Raw genomic sequence first — 22,642 nt, forward strand, 5'->3', positions numbered from 1 at the left:
AAATCCGCACACCAATCACACGATTCTTACAGGAGAAAGAACTTACTAATGTGTAAACGCAAAGACCAAGTATGATATTGATGTTTTTGTAATGACTAATATGACAGAAAAAGAAGAAAAACACAAAAAAATTGTCCAACTCCAGCATAAGAGCCTGTAGTGGTGCAAGAGGTTATTCACTCCCAGCTGCGGGACTTCACAATGGCTTTGGCTAAATTCCACAAGGCTCCAATCAGACCATTTCTCCAGCCTGTCCAGGTCCCTCCTAATAGTAATTCAAATGAATTGTTTCTCCCCAGTTTGGGATTATCTACAAACCTGCTATACTTGATATATTGCAATCAATATTGGCCCTTGAATCCTGAGGAAACACCCTAGTAGACACCAATGGTTGGATTTTGTACTGTTGATCACAACCCTCAGAGCCATGAAATCCAGCCAAGTTTCCACCCATTTTATAATCCTCTTATTCAGTCCATAGCTCACCATTTTGACTGAAAGAGACTGCTCTAAAGTAAAGTTAAACAGCATTCACGGTTCTCCCTTTGTCCACAGAGGCAGTTATCTCTCATTGTAGAAAGCAATAAAGGTTGGTCAGGCATGATTTGAGCTCGGTAAATCCATGCTGGCTGTTCTCAATCACCTTCTTGTCCTTCGTGTGCCTGGAAATTACTTCCATGAGGATATGCTCTGTAACTTTCCATAGGACTTAGGTTAGAATGATAAGCCTGATGACCCCAGAATTTTCCTCTTGCTCCTTCTGAAGACGCATGTGCATTTTCCTTTTCCAGTCATCAGAAACTTCCCATGCTTGACATGACCTTCCAAAAATAACAGTGGCCTCACAGTAACATTGGTCCCTTGAATTTTAAATGTTCCCTCGATCTTCCTCCACTGTGGGTAACATTTCATTGCCACACAAATTTTTCTAGTAGGCTCAGGAACCTGGGAAGTCAAATTTTACAACCAAAAAACCAAGGCAGAAAAGGTAATGAGTGCCTTGCCTTTTCCATGTGCTTTGTCCCAAGGTCTCCTGCCTTACTGCGCAGTGGGTCCACATTTTCTTTTGATGTCAATGTATTTACTTTTGCCCTTCCCATCCCTCACTCGTTTCAAGTCCAGCTAAGGTTTTTCTAATTCAGTTCTTGCACACTTGGTGCGTTTGTAACAAACCTCATGGGATACAGCATCATGCATTTCATGTATTTTGTATGCATCTCTAACTTCAACCACCTATCACTTGATTCTGCCTCTTGATCAAATAATCATCTGGTCAGTACTACTTCTGAATTCATCCAAATTACCTATAAAATACAGAAGGAGAGAAATTCTACCCAAATTTTGTTTTATACTAGCTATTTAAGCAGTCGTTTATATATATAGTCTATATATACACCTTCAATCAGAATTGTTCTTTTCCTGTTCTTCACTGAAATATTTTTACCTACAAAAATATTTAAATTAGGGATGTGGTTCAGTTTGAAATAAAATCATTCAATACCTACTTTGGGGTGAGCTGAATCACTCTGTATGCTCCCTAACTGTATTGATTAGATCTCCATTGGCTGTAACGGGAACGTACACACCTAGTACAGACATCAACACCTATAGAAACATAGCTACCACTGGGTGTTTTAAATTGGAACCAAATTGTGCTCAAGATGCCATTTTTAGCACTTCTTCCGTTAGAAAAGTATGTGCAATAAATAGGAAAAATGTAAAATGATTTTAATAAAAGCACAACCTCATGGAATTAAATCTCACAGAACCTTTCTTCTTAATATTAGGTATATGTACATTATTAGAAATTCATAATGTTAAATTAGGTACAGAAGAGTTGTGATATCACTTCTTAAATTCAGAATTAACATACTGAAAATACTGTCATCAGGAAAAAGTAATTAAAAAGTAATAAAAGTCTACCCATAAAGGCTATAAAGTTCAAGCAAAATGTATTCCCTCCTTCCCAAAAGGATCCATGTACATGAAAATGTCCTATCAGTAGGAAGGAATTAACACTGCTTGCTATGCCTTACACATTTAACATTAAAAGTTGTCAAAATATTTTACCTTGAAGTAATAAAAAGGATTAGAATGTGTACTCTGATTGGAAGTGGCCAGCAGAAAAATTCCATGGCAGAAGGGAATTCCAGCTGCGGAACTCTTGTATATGTCACCTCCCCAGGCGAGCAGGCTAAGCTTGCTGAAGGAAAGGGAGTGTAACTGCACTCTGCACTGTATTGTCCCTTAGGCATTATATACCAGTAGCATAAATTAAAACAGTTTATAGGATGCTTCAACTAGTGCCTATGTCAGGGCAATAAAAAATGGCCTAGAGCAGGTCCTTAATAGCTCATCCTTGAATAACCATACAAACTGAAACAAATGAAATTTGAGGCAAATATGAAACTGAGGCAAATAACAGGATCTACCTGTAGATTTTTAGAAGCATGGTTATGTTCTCCTTGATCACTAGTGCAGTGACTGTGAAAATCTTAAAAGCATCTGCTCATCATAACATTTCCAACCTTGACAAGTCACAAGATACCAGACCTTTCAGATTACATCATTCTTCATTTTATTTCATTTATTTCCCCCTCTTGGTTCTACTGTAACACTACCACTTAAAATCAGCAATGTCATATATCAATTTTAAAAATGTATAATTCTATTGCATTACCAGCTTTAATTCTATTGAATTACCAAACTACTACAATCATCAGACAAGAGGGAAAACAAGATGGCGATCAAAATGCATTTATATGGTCCTCTGCAGAGTTAGACACTAGCCATCTAGTAACTCAGAATTCTAGAAGAATTCTAAAATTATTCTTTTAAGTTACAGACACTTCAACTTGCTGGGCTTTTTCCTTACCTTCTCCTTACATGTTTGTAACATTTCTCTTTTTAATCTTCCTGACTCCATCATAAATTCCATCAGTCCTCCCAGCACAGCTACATCCCATATCTTGATCCTATCTATGGGCAGATAATATGACCTCAGCAGATTTTACACAGTTCTTGCTGGTAATTTTTTACATTAGGTCTAACATTTTAGAAAATTAATAGAATGTACACTTGAACAATACTCAGAAAGCAAGATCTGGAGTAAGGAGAAGTGAGAAGTTTATCCATAGAGATTAAGCACAGAGCTGTGAATCTAAGATCACACTTTGCTCATAGGGAGGATTTATTACACAAACTTTGTGAATTGCCTTGCTCTTAACAATGAGACTTCTACCAGATGTCCTGGATACTGCCCATATTACTACCTTTGTATATTGTAAATGTTTCAAACTTGCGAAGAAATCTGAGGAATTCCAAGAATAAAATTTTGTCTAAACTTTGTTTGAAAGCATTTATCATAAATAAGAATAAAAATAAGTCTAAGAAAGGTAAAAAATAATAAAATGAAGGTTAAGTTTTAAGAGACGCTAATGCATTTTAAAGGGCAAACATGCAAAATCAAGGCAGCAATCAACTATTGCTAATATCAAACAGCATAAAGTAAGAGTTGTAGTGATCATTAATTTGCATTCCATACTGAAAGACAAAAGGAAGAAAAATTAAGTATGTCCCCAAAAGACTTAAGTTTCCTATTCTAACAGGATAAAGAAGGTAATCGAGGAATCTGGGAATGCTGGTCACTGCTTGGGACATCAGTACAAGAACCTCCGTGTATTAATTAAAAGTAGTGTAACTAAAATTAGAAATAAGCATAGACTAAATGGATGCCCCATTGATCTATATGTAATAACTACTTGCCATTTTATTATCTGTGCAGGTTGTCTGAAATAAACACCTTCCAACACAGAAACAAGTGACCTCAGAAGTATTTGAGCCCAGCACCCTGCTACTGCAAGCCTCATACAGTACAATCTCTTTATAAAATCAACCTAAGTAAGTTTCTCTTACTTTGAACAATGCTATTTGTAATTAAAACCAGAACTAGTGCCTTTAATTTTGTTGATAAGGTGATTCATTTGTTACTTAAATTATAACATGAACATAACTTTGTTAAAATTTTAACTAAAAATATTTTAAATAATTTCTGCCCTACAAGCCATATCTAAGTGTGATCTGATTTTGCACAGGAAGCTGAATGAATCACAGGGGTCTGCACAAGGATAGAAGTATCATTTGTGTGGTTCTCAGCATGCACTGAGGCCATCAGGCTAAAGTGTGGCTTTGCTGCGAGCAAGACACTGCTCTGAGAAACAGACGAGGAAACAGATTGCAACTCACAGACTGGCAATCTGCTTGCTGGGTTTCTCTATACTTTAGAGGAGAAATATCTTGGGCCAGGCCTATACATGGTGTAGCTGCGCTAAGTAAGAATAAGCAAAGAATGGAGCCATTCCCTGCCACCGTCTGCCAAGTGTAGAAGGGGAAAAAAACAGCTCCATGCAGGCTGCTCCGCCCTCCCATGCTGTGTAATGGCAGTAGCCAACAAAGAGCAAGAAGGGGCCAACTCACCCTTCCCTAGTACTCTGTGCCAGTTCATATTAATTCATATTCTATCCCATAGTCCTCTTAAAAATCCAAAGCTCTTTTAACATGTAATGTTTAAAAAGACTAAAAATTAGCATTTAATCAAGAACTATCCATTTTTCTTTAGGTTGTAACATATTAGTAGGGCAAAAAGGCATGTATGTGACTGCATGTGGCAAAATGATATAATGTCTCTGAGATACAGGAAAACCTTCAAAGTTGCTTTTCCTAAAACACTTTGAAAGAAATGAAGCCTGTCTCTATCCAATAATGAAAAACTGGTTGGTCAATAAAAACATGTTCTGTATATGCAGATACTCAAATTAAGCAAATTAAAAATACCAGTTTTGTTAGAAACACTTTACTCTTTTTATGTGTTAAATCATTGAAAGTACATTAAAGGATTTGGGATACAGGGATTGAATTATACATTCTGTTAGAGGGACTGTGGGATTTCACTCTCAAGTTTTCATGTTTATACCGGAATAATATAAAAAACAGTGAAATAATTTAAAAATCTGAAAATTCTCTTTGCAATCTATTACACACCTAAACACCATATTTGTTTTTTTAATATGAAACGTAGTTAATATACTAAAGTGTGACAATCCAGGAAATGGAATCCCAGAAGAAACAGAGAAAAGAAACTTCTCCTACAGTTCAGTCTTCTGAACTCTGAATGTTTTCTGAAGTGTCTCAAGATCTCCTCGTTACACAGTGAAAGAACAGATCCCAGCCCTGCTCTGCTGTTTTGGGTTGGAGACTGTAGCCCACACACACGTGTAACACATCTTTAGATGCCCTAGGGTACCCCACCTGGAATTTAGCGGTATCTCCACACAGCATGGTTCTTTGTTAAAGTCCAGTAGCCCATGCAGATGCCTCAGAAAGTCATGGGCATCTAAAATGCCCTGTAAATACCCAGGTTTAAACAACTAAATTGCTCTATACCAGGTGTTTACCGAGGATTATACTTGCTCTCGCATGTTGCAATGCCTGATGATAACTTTTGCATCTGAGGAACTCACCCTCAGGTATGTTCACCCACAATCTTTATATTCCTGAGCAAAGTATGGAGATTGAGGTAGGGGGCCAGAAACTGACGCAGAGCCTTTCAATGCTTCTCTTGAACTGAAACAAGTTATACGGTCCACACAGTCAAACATCACTGATTTGTTGGCATTGCTTTCAATAAATCAATTTGGGCATGAGGTCTTACATAGTATCTATTACGGATATCTTGGTGCAGAAGACCTCTTAATTAAGCATATATAATTTTTATGCACTTTGCACATACTCTGTTTTAAGCATGTGTTTAAATCCTCACAGGAATTCATTCATCTATTTATACACGTGCTTAAATAGCCTTCCGGAGCAGTGTTGTTTTCCTGAACTATTGTCATAATTTAATATAATGACTTATAAGTTAGAAGACAGCCTTTTAAAGATTAGATAATTTACTCTGCAATTAACATCAATGAATAGGTTCAGCTATAAAACAACCATACAAAAGCTTGCCCTATTTTTCCCCCAAGTGCCATAAAATACAGAGTCAGAAAAAAAATGTTATAAAAATGTAAAAAGGAGATCAGAGCACAGATAGTTTGTTCCTTGGTTCAGATAATCGATGCGTATTTGTCAATTCATGAATATTAAATTTAATTCACAAGGTACGTCATCACCCCACAGCAAATTTCCACAAAAAAAGGTATCAGGCCATGGAGAGTTCAGCCACGTAAACTGAGTTGTCTCCAACACTTAGAAGAAATCCAAAGGGAAAGTGTACTGCTACTTAGACCAATATATCAGGCACAGTATTAGTCCATTTGTATGCTGAAAGACTTGGCCTTTCCCAACCTAATGCTAAAACAGCATTGCCAAAAGGAGAAGGAAAAAGCAACATGGACCTTTCTCACCACAATGGGACAGGTACAGTTCTGGAGCACCATTTTAGCAATTGAGCAGTAATTATGATCAATTGAAACAACAGTAGTTCATGTCAAACACAATGTCTCATAAAGATTCTATAAAAAGAAGAAAAATACGTCCCTATATTTTTTCTATTGCTTTCTCTTTATTATAACTTTCAAAAGCACTTTTTAGTCTAAAAGCCTGTATACAAATGATACTAGTATAGCTCTACTAGTGAGCAACTTCAATTGGTTTTCTATTAAAAAAATCTTCAGATCCCCCCAACCTCGAATTCAAACTTTTATACCGTGCAATTATGGCTTTTCTACAACTTTGCTATTTTCAGTAAGCGCTGATTGCCTAAACAGGATCAAGATGTTAGTATGACTCCCTTTCAGTACCTTCTTTTTTCTCCATGTGTTCTGTACCAAGATAGATCCAACCTTAATCTTGCATGTCATTCTGGACTTGACTTAATCCATAATTACTGGCATCACTTAGATCATGCAACATCTCCAAAAAAAAGGTATGTTAAAATACCTAGCCCATATAATTCTTTCTCAAAAACACTTTCATAGGAGCTTTTACTTTGAGCATTCCCAGTGAAGTCAATGAAATTATTAAGATTCTCTCTAAAAAGCATTATGTTCAATAGTGTGTTAGATTGTGCATCAATCCATTACTGACTTCTTTTTAAATGTATTCCAATAACTTCTTTAAAATTAGAACTATTTTAGCAGCTGTATGCTAAATTTTTTACTTTTAATTTTTGAAGTTACATTTACAGAAGCCATAAACATTCTTTATAACATTAGTAAGAGATATCATAAATAAAACAGTACATGTTTTACTTTGCGTTACTTCTCTTTAAGCTAAGTGCACTTCCAGAAAGAAAAAAAAAAACCTACAGTTGAGTTTACAACCTAAAATACTTAAATTCTGAGTAACAATGACTGTCATGACCCATCTGTATATACAAAACACATGGTTAATGTGTTCAGTATACATAAAGTAAAACACTGCTGTTTAATAAAAAAGAAAAACACAAGCAAATACACTCCCTCTGGATATACAGAACTTAGTAATATACAACATGAAAGTAACAGTGCAAGAATACAGCACAGGCACTAGCCCTGGAGAAAGTCACTACACAAATCATGCAGTAGAACTGGATTATAAATGGCTAGTCATTGTACTGAAGTGAACTTACTTCTGTACCTACAAAAACCGGGTATCACATTTTAAAGGCTCATATTTTAAATTCAACCAACTATCTGGCATACTCTTGGCTAAGCAGTCTATTCAAGTATAGTACAAAAGGCAATTGCACAGTGTGTTTTGATTTTGGTCAATGGGCTAGTAATTAAACAATGGTGCAACAACTAATTGAACTCAGGCACCACGGAACTTTGGTAAACTATGAATATCTGAACTGTTGTTGTTTACAGCACTAAAACCAGCTTTAAAATAGCAAGAGTTTATAATAGAGTTTAAACAGGTATAATTTGGACAGTTATACTACATTTCCTGATAGGGAACACTGAAATAATATAAATATATTGACAAGGAGGTACTGGCAATAGAATCACAAACATTTTCATTTAAGCAATTTCCATTTCTCTAGGCCTTTTCTTTCTTTCCAGAAACAAACAAAAAAACCCCAACCAAACCAAACCCCCAATTTATTCAAGTTCTAGGTCAACTGTTTCAGTTCATTTTGTCTTCTTGCTATGCCTACTGTATTATTGAACACTAGCACTGGACTGTGCGCTGCAGACCTCGTTTGAATACTGTCAAATGTCATAAATGCTTGTGATAATGCTCCTAGTTAAGAGCATGATGAAACTTAACATCAAAGCCATGCTGTAGATTGCCTGAGATATGACTACTGACTAAAGTTAAGTCCTTTCACCCAACGTGGCCAGTAACCCAGTTTCACTCCACTAAATCCAGGTACCTTGAAAGTAATGCTGCTCTTACCTAACCTGCTTCGTAAGTTTTACACCTCCTCTGCCTCCATGATCTCTCATAAAAAAAGATTCCCTTTGTTTTGTAGGCTCATTACTACGGCATGCCTAATTTTTTCTGCAAGTGAGGGTAACAACTATGGATAAGGGTATGGGGTGAAGCTATGGCTTTTTACACAGAATTCCACAATGCAATGCCTTGTCTGTTATTAACGCTTCCCTCTGTGATTACAAGTAGCAATTTGAAGATGAAATATCAAAGGAAGGGTAATTAGTATATTGTGCATATTAGCCCAGCAATAAAAATGTAAGTTCTGCACCACAGCTAGTAGCAGAATGAACAAGTACCTTACAGATGCAGTGAAGGCAAGAAATTCAGTATCACTGTATTAATAAAATGACTGCCTGTGACTTTAAACACAGACACACTTGTACTTGGCTAGAGAGTGAACGATTTATTGTTACTATGAAGGATGCAGGAATGGAAATGAAGATGAGGGGGGCGATGATGATGATAGTGAAGCAGAGGTTAATATCCCCAGCATCTGATGGGGAACGATGTCCCTACCTCAGTAGGCTGGATAAGGGAATAGCTCCAGATCCACTGCCCAGGATCCCTCCTTTCCTCCCAGAGAGGAGTTTCTCCACCAGAGCCACATTCCCAGTGCGAGCAGCTTCCAGCAGTTCCTGGTCCTTCCCCATGGTCAGGAACCAAGCAGCCCCCACGCACCCCGCCGCGCACTAGGAGAGCTACACCCCGGGCCACAGCGGCCCCCTCTCTCCACAGAACGATCTCCCCTCCCCAGACCCTGCCTCAGAGCAGAGCAGAGATTCCTGCAGTCCCTTCCAGACCAGCAGGAGCAGCAGCAGGAGGGAGGAGGAGAATCACCTCCTCCTAGTTTCACTGGATCATTTCTGGGTGGAGTGTGGAAGAGAAGGAGGGGGGGGAGGACGAGGCCAATAAAGAACCTCCCCCCCCCCACGCTCCCATGCATACACCCCGAGCCCCGGCCAGGAGGACGGTGCGGAGGGGAGCAGGCAGCCACAGTGCCCGTGGCCGGGCGGGCTGTAGGGGTATAACGACCCTCACGGACGGAAGGAAGAAGGGAGGGACGGAGGGCGGAGGCGCAGCCCTGACTTGCCAGGCCCGTTGCTGGGGAGACGCGGCTGCCGCGCTCTCAGTGGCTGCCCGGTGCTGGGTACCCCCTCCGCCCGCCCCAGCCCTTCGCCGCCGCCGCCGCCGCTCCCGCCGCCGCGGAGGGCTCCGTGCCTCCGCCCTCCCCAGCCCGCGCGGCCCCGCCCCGCCTGCCCTTCGCCAACGGCAGCGCCTCGCGCCCCACTGCGGTGCCGCGCGCGCGGACCGTTGCTGCGGACTAGGGTCGCGCGCGCGCGGGGAGCGCCTCCCGCCCCGCCGGGAGCATAGCCTTCACCCCCGGCGGCGGCGGGAGCGCTCTGCGGGGCGGCCGTGCCAACGGGGTCGGCCGCCGCAGGTGCTCCGGGGCAGCTCCGGGGAGGTGGCGCCTCCTCGCGCTGCGGAAGGGGAAGGGAGGGACCTGGGTGCCGGGGCGAGGGCGGTGGAGGGCGAGGGGCGGGGAGGTGGGGGGGGTCTTCCCGCCGCTGAGGAGGCCGCGCGCGCCCTTGGGTGCGGCAAGGGGCGAGGCTGCGCTGCCCCGCGGAGGGAGGCGAGCTCCGGTCGGCGGAGGGCGGGTTCCTGAGGGGCGCGGGCAGGTCCGAGGTGGGTGCTGAGACACAGCCGCCCTCAGGCGAATCAGCAGCAGGTACGGGTGGGGTGGGGCTGAGGGGACCGTGGCGTTAGGCGCGTGTGTGTGGAGATTCCCCCCGACCAGGGATTTAACTCCACCTGGGGACATGGCAGGAGAATCCAGCACTGATACGAGACTGCTTCGTTGAGCAAACCCGGGTAGGCGAAAAAGAAAATCCGGGCCCCGCTGAGGGCAGGAGCAAAACTGAGTTGCTGGCTCGGCGAATCTGGCAGATGGGACTGCTCACACCCATCACACGCCAGGATCGTGGCTTTTTAATGTTCCAAAGGATGAGAGGTATAACTGAATGTATTTGGTGTCAGATCCAGTCATCCCGTGTTCTGGTACTCCTTGTTCTGTTATGGGTTTCAAACGTGTAACCTTTTGAATTGTATGACTTTTCTGGGCACCAGAATTAATCTTTCTTTATGGCTTTTGGGTTCTTACAAGCTATGTTAAAAATAATCAGTGCTGACCAACTCAGAGGCACATCCTTGTTTAATGCACCATTTGATACTGTGCTTATGTGTAAAGCCAAATTACAGCCCCATGTTCCTGTTCCAGTTTAGTAATTTGTGCAGGTAGAACCACAGGTACAACAGGCAAATAAGTTAAGACCCCTTACCGTTCTCCCGATGGGATCAGTGGCATTCTCCCATGAACTGTACTAACAAGATGTAAAGCACAGCAATGGAAAAATAATGTTATGGTAGGCAGCATTTTAATGTTATTTTTCAAAGAGAATGTTTAATTACTCCAGATCTATGGTACATTCAGGTGAAGGGAAAGATCCTTGATTTCCCAAATGATTGGGTTTAGTCCCTGTTAGTAACAGTTTTACAGGTGTTTTCATATTCTTATTAGCTAATTAAACAATTTTAGTCTCTTAAAATTCTTGGGTCATATTTTCCTCTTACAAAGGAAAAAAATTATCATAGTGGAGACCTATTGTTCCAATGTAGTTGTCCACAGCAACAAACCAGTATTTTTTAGCTAGAAAATGTAATTTATATAGTTTGGCATTTTCAGGATGCAGAATGATGTCCTCTCCAATGTTGTCAACAGGAAACGGATTGAGCACTGGCATAAAATTATTAGGTGGAGAGACTCTGTAACTATGGCCTTTCTGATTGAAGGAGTCTGATATAAATAGCAATTTTTAAGGTCTGATTCTGTGATCACAAGTGTTTCATTATAGTTTAAATAAATAAATGTATAATCACATGAATTAGGATTTACAGTTTAAGCCCTTAGTCACAGCGGAGTCACAGTGGAAAACAGTAATTTAAAGCTGGAGTAAAAACTTACGTATCTTGTTACCAGCCACTTGAGCATTGACTAGTTCCCAAGAAGTTAGCCATAAACTAAGAATACCCCTGCATTCTGAAGCTTCTTGATGTCCTCTGTTAAGGTAGCCATAATTTCCCTTTATTTCTGCCTTGCATTTGATTTTGTATGCAATCATCACCTGCATTGACTGATAAATGCCTTCTCACATGTATCCTCTGCATGGATAGGTTTCTTCACATTTGCCGAGAGCCTCTGAAGAGGTGCCAGTATTCTGTGAAGAGCTCATCGTAAGGCAGGAGTATGTGCATAAACCTGCTCGTTTGTGAAAAATTAAATTAGAAGCAGATACTAAGGAAAACTCAGGTTTTTAAAATTGTGGATTGTTTATGTAGTTGGATCAGCAGATGGCAAATATGACTCAGTATAAACGTTACATAATTCTTCTTGGGAAAATAAAATCTCAAGACTGTGCTCTAATTGAAAAGATCATCCAGAAAGCTGTTGAAGAACAATATGGAGAATTGGGATAGAAATATCAATGGAGCAGATGCATGCAGTAGCCAGCAAATTCAGGAAGATTTTTTAATGAATGTAGTGAGGCTCAAAACATACCCCAGTAAACCCATCAGCCTAGTGCCCAACAAAACTGCGAAGGCCAAAATTTAGTTTCATTAGCAAATAGAGTGGAAAACGGTTATTCTATCAATTTGAAAAGTAAAAAAAAAAAAAAAAAAGAAAATAAGAATTTAAGCAGCATAGTTTCATGGAAGTGTTAAACATGGATAAATTCTAAGGGCTACTGAAATGAAGAATTCAGAACATGGGTTGGTCTGTTTCCAGAGATGACATCAATAATGGACTGTAGTAAGGAAAAAAAATGTACTGAGACTGAGTTGAATGTAAATGGTCAAACGTGTTAGATCACATGGACTCCTTTGTGCTTTTAAATGTCTTGTGTTCTTTGTTCCTGGTAATATTAGGATAACACTGTGGAGTGTTAAAAATTATATGCACGATAAATATGTTAACTAGACATAGAAAGTAGAAACATAGCCTTATAATTTGCAGCAGTTACAGATGAGAAAAATAATTTGTGAAACAGTCAAGATATCTTTCAAAATGGTTTGCTTTTTGAGCAGTGCTGTTCCATACCACAGCAGAATTTTGATTCTATGATTTTAGTGTTTGTGAAGACATTTTAAGTTATGACCACTGCAGCTGTCAGTGTCTAAGTGGCATCACACCTTCAATCTCAAAATTTCTCTTAACACAACATATGCCTTACCTTCTGTTTTCTTCCATTCTAAAATACCAGAGAAAGCAGTTAGCCTACCTAGAAATTCTTTAACTGGTTTGTCATTTGAAAGGACTGGAATTGACCCTAACGAGCAAGGACTTTCCTTAATGTTTTTACAATGCAACTATCACTTGGCTTTGTTCTCATTTCAGGGTGACAACTTCTTGATTTCCTCCTCTTGCAGCCTGCCATAGTTAAAGGCAAATTAAATGAGTGCTTGCTAACATTCCCCCTCTCTATTTTCAAGCAGGAGCATGGAAGAGGTATGAAAAAGTGAGTTGCAAGTATTAAAAAAAACCAAAAACCCAAACTCAAATCTGATACTCAAAATAGTTGTGTAGAATAGCAAACATAATTAACATCATATTTCAGGACTGTCTATTATCAGTTCTTTCATGTAAAGATATAAGGAAGGTCTAAGATCCCTATTACAAATTCTGATGGACAGTTTGAAAGAGAGCTCAAAATGTGGGAATAAACCACCAGATCAGTTTGGCAGTAGAAAATAAATTAGCATTAAATAGGCCTAATTATTAGTCTCATTTTTGTACACCCATGGTAAGTCAGGGACAGCGGTTGCAAAGCGCCCAAGAGAAAGTACTGTTTCTCATGTACCTAGGTGGCAAGAGTCTTTCAGACTTCATACTGTCTTTTGCTCTTCACAGTATGTACGTAGTGTAATAAAGACATAGTGAACTTCAACCGACCATGACTATTTTTGTGTATGCACTGCTCATCTAGGAGATGAGATACCTAAACATCAGGCTCGGAGGCTAAGTCCAAAGTGGCGGTCCCAGGAGCACATCTGAGCTCTTTAGGCCAGGCACGAATGCCCATCATTGCCCTGGTTCCCCATCCAAGTGAAACCAAGATGGGCATCAGCCTTCCTCTGAAGGCCTTCCTCAGTAGTAGGCTCAGAAGGTAGATGGTACAGTGGACAGGTCCTCAGTTCAGGTAACTGGGACACACCACAATACTGACATGCTGCCTAGTTTAGTTCTCACCACTGAAACATACAGAAGGACTTACATCCTCCTCCACTGTGAAAGAAAATGATAGAAACTGAAAGTACTAAACCTAACTCATGAGGAATATAAAAACACCAAGAGTGCTATGGTTTCAAAAGAGCGCATGAATACTTGAAGTCATCAGATTAAATGGAAGCTGAAGTAACATGTAAGGAAAAAGCTATTTTTGATGACATCCACAACAATCCTATCTCTGACTATACAATTGTGACTAGATCGCGTTTTCTGTAAATGCTTGCTTTGAGGCATGTTGTCATGGTGTAAATTTGTAATGGAAAAAAACCACGCAAGGAAATGGTCCCTTAGTGATGTTGCACAGTAACAAGATGCTGTCTCAGCACTTGCACTGACTGACCCCACTACCTCATTCTCATAGAGCTCCAAACACACTGAAGAACAAGAAATTAAACTACTGTTCTGTCACCCAGACACTGACCTACAGGCTCATCTGAACATACCATGGGAAGCGTGCTGCGTTCCTCAGAGGGCTGTAATGTCCCGCTGCTCAAAAGTCACAAGTACATTCAGGCTGAAGGTTGTGTCTGCACTGGAGAGCTGGGCCTCCAGAAAACGGTGATGGGATATAGGACTGACCGAAGTCAAATCTGTCTGCCATGCCATTTCCAGTGCAATTGCAATTTTGGTCTGATGGCAGGTGCTAAGATTAACTGGTATATCTATACATTTCTTTACATCTATTTCTTGTGTGACAGCAGGTGGGATTAGCAGTATAATTATTCATCCAACCCTTCTGCTCTGTTGTAGGTTTACATCAGTTTGCTATCAAAATATGCCTGAGACTATTTTTCATGCATTAGAGAGAAATGCAGAATGAAATGTGAATACAAGTAGGTAAGAGCAGCATGCTGATTAGATGCCCCAATCCAGTGTGTGGTGACAGATACAGCATAGTATTAAAGCTTTGCCTGTACTGCTCAATGCGCAGCTTGTTGCAATAAAAATAACTTGTTTCTACCTTTGATACATTGCAACCTCTTTTGGACTTTAAACTGTTTTCCCCTTCTTGTCTTCCCTTTAAGACACGTACAACATTGCCTACACATCAGATTTTGACTGCCTGAAAGAAGGATCATGGAGAAATCTCAGCTGAAGCATGCTAGTGATGAGGGACTGAAAGTACAGACAGCTGTTAAAATTGCACAATGTTATCCTTGGCTCTTGAACAGCAGCATAAAGGAATGCCACCGCAGAAGAACTGGTGCACTCTAAGAAAAGGGCATAACTAGAGGTATTCTGCTAATGGTTTCCATTTCTCTCTGCATCTCTACTAATAGCAACTATTATATAGGAATATATAGTGGTAAATCACTCCTCAGGATTAACAGAAATGGTTGAGCAAACACTTGTGCATCATACATCCTTCAGGTATGCTTATGCTTGTGGCTACACATTATGATGACTGAAAAGGCAGAATGTATTTGAAATTCCAACTGTGCTGCTCCGCAACACATAGCTTCAAACCTCATTGGGTCCAAAAGAGAGATTGGCTACTGGAAATGAATCATGCACACAGAAGAAAATAGAATATATTTAGGTAATGATCTGGGAAGGCTCAGAACTCTCTACATGTATTTAAAAGGTATAAATCTCGGACTGAGAGCTGGGCGGTAAGAGGTTGATACAACTAGGAATAATAGGAAGACATCTGAAAGGAGAAATACATGGCAAAGAGAAATTTATGATGAATGTTGCAGCGGGAATTAACATGGAACCAAATGGACATAGCACTGGGGTTTTTTTTCTCAAAAATCAAATGGATATAGTGCTGTCAAATATACAGTCAAGAACAATCTTTCACTGATTCTCTTACTAGCTGTAATTTACCAATCTTTGCAATTTCTAATTTTGATAGTTATTCTTAACACAAATGATGCAACTAGCTAACTTCGCACTAGATTCTTGGGTCTGGCCCGTTCTTTTTGAGCAAACATAACTATTTGTGGTGAACCAGTGGTTGTCATTTCAACTACCAGCACCTTTCTTTACAGATCAGGTCCAAGGGTTTAATTCAAGTTACAGCCCCATAAGAAAAGTTTTTTTGAAACAAATCAATAAATATAACAACTTGCCTGCACCAGAATAAATTCCCAAAGAGTCTGAGGGAACCTCAAATCGAACACTCATGAAATTAAAATGGTGAGGTGCAAGCTACTGTTTCAATTGGCCTTGGTGCTAGACAAGTAGAAGGTAGCAAATGTGATACTAACAACTTTTAAGGGGCTTGAAAAGGAATTTGGAGAACTACTGAGTCTGATTTCCATGCTGGCAAATTGGTAGATGTCTGCCTAAGTACAGTAATGAAGATTCAGTACAGCTTTTGGAGAAGCAAGTCATGTCTTGTGTATCTATTGGAGTTCTTTGAAGGAATCAAAGAGCATATGGAAAATGGCAATTCAATCAATAGATTGTATTTAGCTTTCGACCAGCTTCCTTACTGAATACTTTTAAAGCAACTAAACTGTTATCGAGTAAGAGGGACGGTTCTTTTGTGAATGGACAAGTGGTTAAAGGAGGGAAAGTAAAATGACAGAATGACCAGTTTTACAGTGGTGAGAGATGGTCTGGACAGCTGTGTAGAGGTCTCATAGGACCTGCACTCTCCAGCAAACACATAAAGAGTCTCTTAAGAGACTATGAAGTTACAAAATTTGCTAATGAAAATTTGCTAATTATGACAGGTTTCAGAATAGCTTGAACTAAAACTGAGTATTAAAGAGTACATTATGGCATTGTTCTAGTAGATAGTAAAATAGGAGGTGGAATTCAACATTGACAAAAGAAAATAATAATTTCTCTGTTGCAACATAGTAGGGAGATTTTGAATTCCCCTTTTACAATTCCAAAACTGCTGTCACATCTCTGTAATCTCAAGCTATTGGGGATATTTCTATGAAAATGTCCATTTAATGCTGTATGCTAATCAAAATGAAAAATAAAATCATTGGGAAAGGAAATTAGCATCTTTAGGTCAACGTATAAAACCATTGTGTTTGTCCTGTCTCAAAAAGATTACATCAGAACTAAGCAAGATACAGTAAAGGAGAAGACTAGGCCACTTGAGCTTTAAAATAATGATAACCATAGGGATATATAATAGAAGCATATAAAATCATAAGTGGTATGGAAAAGGTAAACATAAAACCATTATCCATTCTTTTTTCCTAAACAAGAACTAGGGAAACACAATGAAATTGTCAGGGGACAGGCTTAAAACACATTAACGTATTTTTTTGTTCAAACGTTTTAATTTAGAATGGGCTTGGCGTTGCTTTGTATTATTGCTTGGTTGCCTGTGCTCTTGCTCTGATAAATCGTCTTTTAGCATGGAGACTGTTACCTGTGTGTGCACACCAAGAGTAACACAGCACAAGCAATAGGTATCTATCTTGACTCAGGATACTGCCTTGTGGAAGAGTGTAGTTTAATGTAGTCTTCATATGTAAATTTAAATACACAGAGTATTGCTTACTATGTTTTTGTACAGTACATGTACAACCACACAGTGATTCTGATGTTAAGGGTACTTCTGCTATCTGCCAAGAAGAACAATTAATACCAAATTTGTTAGAGGTAGTAATTTTGTGAAGCCGATACTTTGCTCCCAGCACAAGATTAGGGCCCCTGACATATTTTATTCAGTTAGCCCAACAGTAAAAAGGTTCTTCATTCTTAATTACTTCTCCAAGCCCCACAAAAAACATTCTAGAGTGTTTATTAAAATTTGAAAGCTAGTCCTGTACTGCCTAGGGTAGAAAGTTATTGCTTTTTGCATGAGAGGATGTGGTTATGCAGTGAATTTCTAAATCTCATTTATCTCCTGTGTAACCGGATTAGAGAGGAAAATATTAGCATGAGTAATTTGTTTGCTAATGTGACAACTCTCTCATTTTCAGCCTTCAGACAATACAATAAATTTTGGTCAAAAATAATAATTGGTAAAGTCTATGGCTAAACCAGCCAATTCATTTGATTTACGCTCATTATATATCTGAACCGAAGGTGACTATCGACCCCAGGCAAAAAGCCCTACTAATTTCAATTCAGTAGCTAAGCCAAAGCTAAGAGCTCAGAGGCAGAAACATACACAACAAATATTAAATGTAAGATAAATGTTTAAAGAACACAATCACGCATTGACCTACACCAGAGCATCAGTAGCAAAGGTAGCAGAGAGGATTACAGGAATACCAGCATATCCATAACGCCTTTCTAACTGGAGCTGATTCAGCAAAACACATTTAGGAATTAATCTTTGGATTCTTTTCCACAAGAAGAAAACTGGTACAGCTATTTGTGATAGATGTTCTATTTCCATGTTCTATTAAGAGGATAGAGAGTGCAGAGACATACTCTGCTACGGATATGCAAATAGGCTGGCATCATCCTAGAAAAATATGCAATAATTAATGCAAAGTAATCTTTAATCAAATAAGTATACCACAAATTGGAGCTAAAAAGATCCCCCTCCAGTAAAGAAATGCAGTGTAAGAAGAGTGTATGAAACTATTAAAGCAGGGTGAATAACTAAAGTAGGAGGAATAATTCAAGTAGGAAAATTCTTAAGTCACATAAATCTGATAACTGCTGTGATGATTTTTTTCTTACATTTGTTTCTTCTTTCACACCTCTGAACCTGCCAAGCACTGTAGTTTCTTGAAAATAGATTTTGTAATGGCAAATTAGTGAGGTTCTGTGACGCTACTGTTTTATCATATCATTGCTTTTTAGGGTGAAGATACCATAAAACATTTTTAAAATTGAAACAGCAAAATATGGAACTGATTGATTTTATTTTGATGTTAGCATTTCATCAAAAACTCTTGCTTCTCTGAGTGATATCCCAGTGAAGACACTACCCTGCATTAGCCTAATACCTTTTTATGATCTGGTTTGTTTCCCCACCACTGCCATTTTAGAAAGGAAACAACAATTCAGATTTGCTGTAGAAGCCAAGTCAATTTCTTCTGTTTCAGGTAAGATTTTTTTTACATCAGATCATCTTTTCCAGTTATTTCGAATCTTTTGGTACATTTTGTAATGTACCCGATCTAATATATGTTATGTATACACGTCTTCATAGTATCGAAACACTCATACCACCTGACAGTATTCAGCATGTCTTCATTTATTGTGCATTTCTCTTGCCACAATTTTTAAACTTCCTTTCATAACAAATTCTCTTTGTCTCTCTTTTCTACTTCCTTCTCTTCTTTAATATCACTCCCTATTTCTCACAGGGAAGATTACCCTGTTAGGATGTCTGTAGTGAAAATGTACATCGTGCTTAGGATGTTTTGAGTTACAGCTCTGCCTCATCCTTTTTTAAGGACGTGCATCTTCAGTTAACTTCAGCCAGTAACTTCACCTCCAGGGCTTCAGTCTCGGATTCTTCTGGCAGGCCCATTTCCGATGGATCTCAGGAACGCTACTATGGGTGAGATCTCACAGTATCTGATATAACCAAGTCTCCTGTTATTCATAAATCTCACTTTATGTAGGTTCTTCTGATTGGCATAAGAAGTTTCCAGGTGTCCTTAAAGTGAAGGGACATCAGCAACGTGGGAGATTATGGCAGCGATACTCCAATGGCAGTGTTTGTCAGTTAGTAGCTGGATACCACATAGAGTATGGTGTTCCTCCACGTACAAGTTTCTATCACCAGATGGGGAAGAAAAAAAATATCTGTTACTGCCTATAAATCACTAATTACTGCCTATAAATCACTAATTGACTCCAGCAGCTGTAGATTTAAAGGCAGACACAACGACAAGAAGGATGACAGCTATTCAGCCAGATAGGAACAAGTTTTTGTGAATAAGGTACCCAGAATTTGTTCTAGTGTATTGTTTTCTCTGCACTTATTTCAAATACTCCCTTTTTCCTCTTTCCTGACAGTAGTGACTTACAGAAGCTAAATAAGGGACATATTTTGCATAATGGAAAGGCAAAAGAGATTAACTCCACATTGCCTTTGCCTGTTGAAATATTTTGTCAAGTACCATTTCAAGGAGTCTTTTTAAATCTTCTTAACATTATGACTTTGAAGGAATACTTTCCTGTTGCATAAGCTGAAAATGCTTCTGATAAACCTGCCTTTGCAATTAAGAACCTCACCATTCAGGTCATGACTACTCTCAGATATATCTTCAGATGAATAGGAGTTGGAAACTTAACCCGCAGTTTTCCATGAGAGTTACACGTCGCCAGCTGTTAGTGATTTGGAAGGATTTATGATCGCGTTAAAGCAAATAGCTCTGAAACTGCTTTCAAGAATCTTTCAATGACTGTTTGCAACTTACCATATTTCTTATATAACTCCTGGATAGCAAATGAAATGCTGGAGATGATACATTTTTTATAATTTTTAAGTAAAACTGTTGTATAAATGGTTTTAAGTACTCAAGAAGTCTAAATAGATTTTTTGGGTGAATATTGCAGAAGTATTGAATCTTACGTTTTAGATGCAAATGATTTTTCAGGACTCCTCCTGCTAAGTTTGACCAGAGAAGCCTCATTTCTACACCAAATTCAGTTCAGCTAAGTGGCTGTGATTGCATTGGTGTCCAGTATATTGTCAAATTCCGCACCATGTTCTAATATGTAGCATTGCAGGATGACACCTTAAAAAAACCCTCTCCATTGTACCTATCCTCAGTTACAGTCTCTTATTAGAAATAAAATTTTAAAAATTAAGTGGAAAGAACAAACCACATTAAGATTCCAGAGGAATGAAAAGACATCTGCTTTCTATGCTATTTTCCTTAACTATCTGCCAAAAATAAAGTGACCCCATTCCTACAGTAAATTTCATGTAGATTGTTTTTCTCTCTGCTTAGTCACTCTGCCTGTAAATTTTTGAATAACAAACAGGATATTAGAAGAAATGACTCGAGATCACTCACCACACACTACAGTGTTTAAAGTATCTTGTTAGATGACTGTGTGGTGAAGGTGGTTAAGGTAAACATTTGTAAAGGATTACATTTGGTTATTCCCAAAGAAACATAGGAAACCTCTATATATGCTCCTTTTATTAAAAATGAGTAGAATAAAATCAGAGTTTTTTCTAGTTAGCAAGGAAATTGAACACATAAATTGATGATATCAAGGTGGAGTTGTTCATCTATGCAATGATGGAAAACCAGAAAAACTTCCTAAACTTTTTATTTTTACAGATAATGATGAAGCACAACAAATATGATAAACATTTCACTATAAAAGGGACAATATGTACAGAAAATATTTTTAGAACTTATTTAAACCTAGAAGGGGGAAGAAAGTCTAACAATGTTCAAGCAGTTCATATGATTTATTTAGAGGAAAAAATTAATATGCCATAAAGAAGGCTGTAGAAACAAAGATAAGCTATCTAAATTAAAAGTGAATAAAGCCTGATTTAAAATCATCTTATGAAATTAATCATCAGAAGTTTATAAAAACTCCAAATTGTATCCTGACACTTTCTAATTTAATGAGACTCTTCATGAGCGAAGGAACAAGACATAGTGGTGCCCGTGAGGAAATGAAGCCCCTAGTGACTTGCTGGCGTGCCATCTAGTGGTGCCTATGCCAGGAGAGCCCCACTCACCCTCCTTTATTCAGGCTTAAAAGGAGAACGACCGAAACACTCCAGATTCTGAGAACTGGCTAACCAGTGCTTTTCTTATTAGTGAAATGTTAACCACCATAGACTTCAATATGACAATCCTCATTGCAAAAGTATTTTCCAGTGCTCAAAAACCTCAACAGTTACTAGAACAATGTAATTACACTGTGCTAGAAATACTGATGACAATTGCACCTTCCATGGTAATGGTGCACTGAGGTTTGCAGACTCTGTGAAAACATCCAGATCTGTTCCACAGATACATTGTTTAGAGGCAGCTTCTTACATGGGGAAAGGTTTAGGAAATACATATACTCCACTTCTGCTCATATTAAAATGAGTGATGGCAACAAAAAGAAAGGCAGGAGATAGCGAAGAAATAGTAATAGATACTTCAATGTAACTGGGTATTATGGCTTGGGCAATGACAGACAAACCCAAAATTTAACAAAGTTAATATTTACTCATTTAAGTAGCTGGCAATATGAGAGATTCATCTCTCTGGAATGCAGAAGTTTCCCCTTATTTTGGCAGAGAACATAGGATATCAAGAGCTTAGCTGATTTTTGAAGATTTGCTTCCTGCAGCTTATTTGAGCTAGCAAGTAACGCAACTCATACTTGCAAGATTTTCTATAGTATCTGAGAAGCTGGAAGTAGCAAAAATCTTTTTTAAAGTGTTCCAAAAATACCTCTCATAATTAAAATTGTTCTGATTTTTTATACACAAAATACACAATAGCCAATAAGCAGATTTTAATTAGTAACCAGACAATTCAAAGTTATAACATCTAACCCTTGCTTACACTCATGAAGCAGTTTAAGCTGCTTGAAACTTCTATGAATCCATAATTACTTCAGTAAGTGACAGCAGGTTTAGCCCTCTACATGCAATGAGGAGACCATCGAATTTAAATAGTTCACTACAACAAATTTCAAAGAGAAAATCATTTTAGAAATGTGAGGTTTTAAAGTTTTTATATATAAGAAAGCTAAAAAATACATAGAACTGTATGCAACTTATATTTACTGTTAATCTTTAGGATTTATCTTTTTTCTTAAATAGATTGAGAAACAGAGCTTTGTTCCTCCAGCACAAGATCACTATTCCTAGCATCACTATACATTTTTTGCATCCCTTAATACTGATTAACATGATCTTTGTGCTGCTCATGCTTTCAGATTCCATGTCGTAAGTAATACAAGACCAGGAGGTACACAACAACAGAGCACGGCTTCGTGCAGGCTGCCTGCATCATTCAAAGCCAC

The 22,642-nt window shown here is 38.8% G+C and overlaps 1 protein-coding gene and 1 long non-coding RNA gene across 2 annotated transcripts in view; one reads left to right on the forward strand and one right to left on the reverse strand.

The window, feature by feature from the left end:
• Nucleotides 1–9,556, reverse strand: part of ANKS1B (ankyrin repeat and sterile alpha motif domain containing 1B) — a 450,874-nt gene extending 441,318 nt beyond the window's left edge. The window contains 1 exon segment of the mRNA XM_075749435.1: nt 8,938–9,556. Coding sequence (XP_075605550.1) covers nt 8,938–9,071 — 134 coding nt within the window. The 5' untranslated portion in view covers nt 9,072–9,556.
• Nucleotides 9,557–14,649: 5,093 nt separating this feature from the next.
• LOC142601128 (uncharacterized) lies at nt 14,650–19,182 on the forward strand. Its single transcript, XR_012834734.1, has 3 exons — nt 14,650–14,996; nt 18,497–18,741; nt 19,096–19,182. It is a non-coding gene; the product is annotated as an uncharacterized LOC142601128 (long non-coding RNA).
• The last annotated feature ends 3,460 nt before the right edge of the window (nt 19,183–22,642 follow it).

The sequence above is a fragment of the Balearica regulorum genome, chromosome 1 (genome assembly GCF_011004875.1).
Source record: "Balearica regulorum gibbericeps isolate bBalReg1 chromosome 1, bBalReg1.pri, whole genome shotgun sequence".
NCBI classification, from domain to species: Eukaryota; Metazoa; Chordata; class Aves; order Gruiformes; family Gruidae; genus Balearica; species Balearica regulorum.